This window comes from Pangasianodon hypophthalmus, chromosome 26, assembly GCF_027358585.1.
Source record: "Pangasianodon hypophthalmus isolate fPanHyp1 chromosome 26, fPanHyp1.pri, whole genome shotgun sequence".
Taxonomy (NCBI): Eukaryota; Metazoa; Chordata; class Actinopteri; order Siluriformes; family Pangasiidae; genus Pangasianodon; species Pangasianodon hypophthalmus.
The window spans coordinates 236,828-243,823 of NC_069735.1; the positions used below are offsets into that span (position 1 = coordinate 236,828).

The 6,996-nt window shown below is 40.2% G+C and overlaps 1 protein-coding gene across 1 annotated transcript; it reads left to right on the forward strand.

Moving 5' to 3' along the window:
* Window positions 1-6,734, forward strand: LOC128317548 (interferon-induced protein 44-like). Its single transcript, XM_053229959.1, has 9 exons — window positions 1-101; window positions 708-762; window positions 947-1,016; window positions 1,129-1,162; window positions 1,275-1,485; window positions 4,661-4,813; window positions 5,362-5,533; window positions 5,788-5,888; window positions 6,117-6,734. Exons 2-9 carry the CDS (start codon window positions 754-756, stop codon window positions 6,288-6,290), a joined length of 924 nt encoding a protein of 307 aa, XP_053085934.1. The 5' UTR covers window positions 1-101; window positions 708-753; the 3' UTR covers window positions 6,291-6,734.
* The last annotated feature ends 262 nt before the right edge of the window (window positions 6,735-6,996 follow it).

Below are 6,996 nucleotides of genomic sequence, written 5' to 3' on the forward strand. Positions count from 1 at the left end.
TCTGAGTCACACCCAGTTCCAGTTTTATATCAGTGACGCAGACTCACACAGCCGGAGCAGCAGCACACAGGTTCAGCTCTACAGCCAGAGCAGAGGAGAAGGTAAGAAAGACTTCATTCTAAAGCACTGATCATTAAGTTTTTCTCCTTACATTGTTATTACATAAATGAGAGAGCTTGCTATATATTCTAATTAGAAAAAATCAGCATGTTTAGATGAATGCCATAGCTCACCATGTTGAAGAAGCAAAAGAAATAGTTTCATCCTTTTTGCAATGTATTTACAAATTGATAAAATAATTCCACGTTAACAAATCAAAAGCTGGTCAGAGGATATGAAAGAGGTCAGAGGCAGTTAAAGGCAAAATGATGGACAAACAAAATCTTTTTGTTTGTCCATCATTTGCCACAATCCAGAATCTAAGAGCTAATAAAACGGGTAAACAGAGAGATAAGGAGTCATACACAAAAGGCAAATACTAAACAACAGCTCAGCACTGACACTAAAGCCTGACTGTGACAGCTGAGGAAGTGTCCTCTAGTGGTGTTTCACTGAACTGTTCCTGATGGATGTAACCAGCAGTTTCACTGATCAGCTGCAGATTCAGTTTCACTGTACAAGTGATACGGTGAAAATTAAATATAGACGTGAGTCCCTGTATGTATTAATAACCAAGTAATTTAATTCAGTGACACATTTGTACACAGAACTAAAGCAACAACACATCTGAGGTGCAGTTCAGAGGCCAGTGTCATGGATCAGGTAAGAAAATGGACTACTAACTGACTTGACACAATCACAGTTCATAATTCAAACCAGTAAAGTAAAGCTTTGTTATTATTGTTTTATTGTTTTATTGCTGTTGTATTAATGTTGTTATTGTTATTATTACAATGTTCTCTATTTAAACAGTTAAATTTATGCGTAGTTTATACTGATATTGCAGCTTGATCAGTTGTTCCGTCCTTTCTTCAATTTGAATCAATATGAACAACCAACCCCAAAACCAGATCCTGGTAAGTTACTGCAGAAATATGATATTTAAGGAAAGTCATAGAAATAAACACTTGATTGTAGTGTCAAAGACAATCTCGTGTAATGTTGGAATTCATTTTTTTAAAATCGCAGAATTCGATCGTCAATGGCGGCCAGTGGCGTGGAGGTAATATCAATGATTGCAAAAAGACACAAAGACAAGATCATTGTGTGCTTAAAGCTGTAATTAGTAGCTCATGGAAAATATGTTAATCTCTTGGTTCTTACTTCTTAAATAGTGAAGGTAACAAACATCTGATGTTGAGGAAACTGAAGGATTTCCAGCCAGGCACTGCAGAAGTCCATGAGCTGAAGATTCTGCTTCACGGCCCAATCGGAGCAGGAAAGTCGAGTTTAATCAACTCCATCAACACCGTCCTCCAAGGATACAACGCCGCCGGTGCACTGGCAGATTCATCAGCTGGTCAAAGTCAGAGCTTCACTTTAAAGGTAATAACTAAACAATTAAATATTTACTTCAAGCCTAGCTCATGTTTTCCTGAACGTCAGTGAATGTTGAATAAGACCAAAACTTATTCAGTTATAGAGGATATACAGTTTGGTCTGGAAGTATTTGGACAATGACAGAGTTTTTGTGATTTTGCCTTTATACACCACCACAATGAATTTGAAATAAAACAATCAAGATTTGATGGAAGTGTAGACTTTCAGCTTTATTTTAAAAGGTTCCACAAAAATATGGCGTTTACCATTTAGGAATTACAGCCATTTTAAGCAAAGTACCTCCATTTTCAGGGGATCAAAGGCATTTGGACAAAGTGACATAATTGTAAATATAACCATAATTTTAATACTTGGATGAAAATCCTTTGCAGTCAGTGACTGCCTGAAGTCTGGAGCCCATGATCTCAAAAGTCAAATTCTGAGTTTCCTCCCTGGAGATGCTTCACCAGGCCTTCACTGACACCTTCACCTTCAGTTGCTGCTTGTTTGTGGGTCTTTATGCCTTCAGTCTTATCTTCAGTAAGTGAAAAGCAGCTCTATTGGGTTGAGATCAGGCGACTGACTTGGCCATTGAAGAATATTCCATTTCTTTGCCTTCAAAAAGTCTTGAGTTGCTTTTGCAGTATGTTTAGGGTCATTATCCACCTGCACTGTGAAGCGGCGTCCTATCAGTTTTGTAGCATTTGGCTGAATGTGAGCAGAGAGTATAGCCCTATACACCTCAGAATTCATCTCGCTGCTTCTGTCAGCAGTCACATCATCAGTAAACACCAGTGAGCCCATTCCACTGGCAGCTATACATGCCCATGCCATAACACTGCCTCCACCATGTTTGACACATGATGTGGTACACTTTGGATCATGAGCTGTTCCTTTCTTTCACCATATTTTTCTCTTCCCATCATTCTGGTACAAGTTAATCTTGGTTTCATCAGTCCAAAGAATCTTATTCCAGAACATGGGAGGCTTTTTTAGATGTTTTCTGGCAAAGTCTAATCTGGCTTTCCTGTTCTTGAATGTTCCCAGTGGTTTGCACCTTGTAGTAAACCCTCTGTATTTACATTCATGAATGTAGATTTTACTCTTGATTGTAGATTTTGACAATGATACGCCTACCTTCTCCAGAGTATTCTTCACTTCTGTTGATATTATGAAGAGGTTTTTCTTCACCAAGGAAAGGTTTCTCGATCATCCACTTTAGTTGTCTTCCATGGTCTTCCAGGCCTTTCGATGTTGTTGAGCTCACCAGTGCTTTCTTTCTTTTTAAGAATGTACCCAACTGTTGATTTGGCCACACCTAAGGTTTTTGTTACCTCTCTTATAGATTTATGTTGTTTTTTCGGCCTAATGATGACCTTCTTCACTTGCATTGAGATCTCCTTGGACTTCATATTGGTAGCTCCAGTCGAACAGCTGCCAAATGCCAACTCAGTACCTGATATCAACTCCAGACCTTTTATCTGCTTCATTTGTCTTGCAGTAATGAGGGAATGGACCGCACCTGCTCAATTAACTTCTGGTCAGTCAATTGTCCAAATACCTTTGAGCCCCTGAAAACGGAAGTACTTTGTTTAAAATGGCTGTAATTCCTAAATGGTAAATGCCATATTTTTGTGGAACCTCTTAAAAAAAGCTGAAAGTTTTACACTTCCATCACATCTTGACTGTTTTATTTCAAATCCATTGTGATGGAGTATAAAGGCAAAATCACAAAAACTGTCCAAATACTTCCTTTCCCTACTCAACTTTTCTGACTGTTTTTCACTAGTTTTGCATTTGGCTAGGGTCAGTGTCACTACTGGTAGCATGAGGCGATACCTGGACCCTACAGAGGTTGCACAGGCAGTCCAACTCCTCCAGGATTGCACATCAATATGTGCCATTGCCAGAAGTTTTGCTGTGTCTCCTAGCACAGTCTCAAGAGCATGGAGGAGATTCCAGGAGACAGGCAGTTACTCTAGGAGAGCCGGACAGGTAGAAGGTCCTTAACCCATCGGCAGGACCGGTATCAGCTCCTTTGTGCAAGGAGGAACAGGATGAGCACTGCCAGCCCTACAAAATGACCTCCAGCAGGCCACTGGTGTGAATGTCTCTGACCAAACAATCAGAAACAGACTTCATGAGGGTGGCCTGAGGGTCCGACGTCCTCTAGTGGGCCCTGTGCTCACAGCCCGGCACCGTGGAGCTCGAATGGCATTTGCCATCGAACACCAGAATTGGCAGGTCCGCCACTGGCTCCCTGTGCTTTTCACACATGAGAGCAGGTTCACCCTGAGCACATGTGACAGACGTGAAAGGGTCTGGAGAAGCCGTGGAGAACGTTATGCTGCCTGTAACATCGTTCAGCATGACCGCTTTGGTGGTGGGTGAGTGATGGTCTGGGGAGGCATATCCATGGAGGGACGCACAGACCTCAACAGGCTAGACAATGGCACCCTGACTGCCATTAGATATCGGGATGAAATCCTTGGACCCATTGTCAGACTCTACACTGGTGCAGTGGGTCCTGGGTTCCTCCTGGTGCACGACAATGCCCGGCCTCATGTGGCGAGAGTATGCAGACAGTTCCTGGAGGATGAAGGAATTGATACCATTGAATGGCCCCCACGCTCGCCTGACCTAAATCCAATAGATCACCTCTGGGACATTATGTTTCGCTCCATTCGACACCTCCAGGTTCCACCTCAGACTGTCCAGGAGCTCAGTGATGCCCTGGTCCACATCTGGGAGGAAATACCCCAGGACACCATCTGTCGTCTCATTAGGAGCATGCCCCGACGTTGTCAGGCCTGCGTACAAGCACCTGGGGGCCATACAAACTACTGAGTACCATTTTGAGTTGCTGCAATGAAATTTCAGCAAAATGGACTAGCCTGCTGCATCATTGTTTCACTTTGATTTTCGGGGTGTCTTTGAATTCAGCCCTCTGTAGGTTGATAATTTTCATTTCCCTCAAACGATGTGGCATCCTTTTGTTCCTAACACATTACCCAGTCCATATCAGTGTAGATATCCAGCATGATATTTTTCCCCATTGAGATCTGATGTGTTTTCAAAGTGTTCCTTTAATTTTTTTGAGCAGTGTATACATTTGATTCATGATTTAACTGTAGTTTAGATAACCTGAACAGAATCTTTACACTCCTGTATTTGTGTTCAGTTTAAAATTCACAGGCTGAAGAAAGGTGGGCCTGGATCTTTCTATCCATTTGTCTTTACTGACATCATGGGTCTGGAAGAAGATAAGTCAAAGGGAGTGCAAACAAAAGACATAAACAAAATATTAAAAGGTCATGTGAAAGATGGCTATACTGTAAGTAAATGATTTATTAAGAACATTTTGTATTCTACACAATAAGTTTGGTATATAAGATGTGAAAAAATTAAGAGTAAAGAATTTTAGTGTCTTGACTGGATGCATAATTATGAAGCCATAAGCATGTGCGAGAATTCTTAGATGTTAGCCCAGTGCACGCCTTCGACACCTCCATGGTAGGCCCTGCACAGTAAAACATCACTAGTTCTGTAAGGAAAATGCCCTGGAAGTCCTCTACTTAGTTGGACAACCATACTTACTTACACAATCAACGTTTCTCATTTTTTTCTGTCTTACTCAGCAATAAGGAATGTTTTTCCTTATTAAAGCACACTAACAATCCTCATTCTCATAACTAAACACCTTCTCATAACTAAATGCCAGTTTTCACTGTAGTTACTGAATGATTCATGTGTAGTATCACTTTGTTTGCTAAGTAATATTCAGACTCATCTAAATTAAAAGAACACTTATGGGGGTCTACCTTACCCATAAACATCAAGTATTTTGAGTATTTATGTATTTGAGCGTTTTTGCTCTTTCAGTTCAATCCTGTAAAACCCATTGATAAAGGCGACCCGAAGTACATCAGCAACCCCAGCCTGAAAGACAAAGTGCACTGTCTGGTGAGTGTTCTACCAGCTGACAGAATCTCCCTCATCAGTGACGACGTTATCCAGAAAATGAGAGCTGTTCGGGAAAAAGCTCGTGACTTGGGTGAGTTTTCACATAATTAGAATTTCATATTAAATAATGAAACCTGGATCATGTATAAAATAGGGCAGTGGAAGCTCAGTGGTTAAGCTGTTGGATTACTGATCAGACAGTCGTGAGTTCAAATCCCTGTGCTGCTACTGCTGGGCCCTTGAGCAAGGCCCTTAACCCTCAACTGCTCAGTTAAATGTAAGTCGCTCTGGATAAGGGCGTCTGCTAAATGCTGTAAATGAAAGGTGTTTGTGGTGATTCAACAGAGATTCCTCAAGTGGTCGTCATGTCCATGGTGGATAAAGCATGCCCTCTAGTTAACGAGAACCTGCGTAAGATCTACACCAGCAAAAAAATTAAAGAGAAGGTGAGAACAACAGCAACAGCCATCTCTTCCTCCTTTTATTTTTATTTATGTAGGTCTCCCATCTACTCCACGATATTTTCCAGCACCAGAGAACATTTGAACAGGCATATGCTTTATTATTAACCTTTAACTTTGTGGTTATTTGAAATACAGATAAAACTGCATGGATATGGCTCCTAACCCCAGTTCCTCAAATACAATAAGTCATGTTGTATCTGTTTATCTTAGATGGAGGAGTGCAGTCATAAACTGGGAGTCCCGATGAACTGCATCTTTCCTGTGCTGAACTACCATGAGCAGGTTACCAACGACACGGCCATGGATATTCTGATTCTCATGGCGATGACTGACATCATTAGATTCGCCAATCACTATGTTGAAGACCAGGTTTACAGAGAATAAGTTCCTCATGTGTCCTGTTCAGAGAAGCAACGTAGAAATGGCTAGTTTCAAGAATTCAGAGTGTGACCAGAGATTTACTTAGAAATTAATAAAACATAATTAACCTTTTCACTTCATTATGAATATTTATCTGTCCATGTGATAGATGTTGTAAAATTTCCATTCTTCATCTTTTTTTGTTATTCTTTACCACTCACTGGTTTAATGATCATTTTTCCTTTCTGGTTTTAATACCTACAATAAAAGTATTAATAAAAGACAGATGTAATTGATAAGAGAGACAGTAATCTGGAGTAATATGTACTATTGTCATTATGGGCTTTATAGACTGTATAATGTTTTTATTGGGGTTTTTTTATATCAGTGTAATCTGCATGTTTACTGCATTGGTTTTCATGAATACAGTAAGATAAATTGACACAATAACAACAAATACAGAACGGATTTGTATGGTTTTTTTTTGTCTCTTAAATTAGTAGCTGGTTAAAGTAACACATTTATATTTATGTCAGCTGACATAAAATAACATCCACAAAGATAAGGACAAAACATCCAGGCTGCAAGAAACAGGACTTGAATTTTAAGCCGTCACCTGAAGTTAGGAAAATACTATTTTGGAATTGTGTTTGCTCTAAGAGAAAGAGTAAGAGTGAGTTTCCAGCAGATTTTGAATTCCTCATACATTACTGCACCACTCCACCCTCTA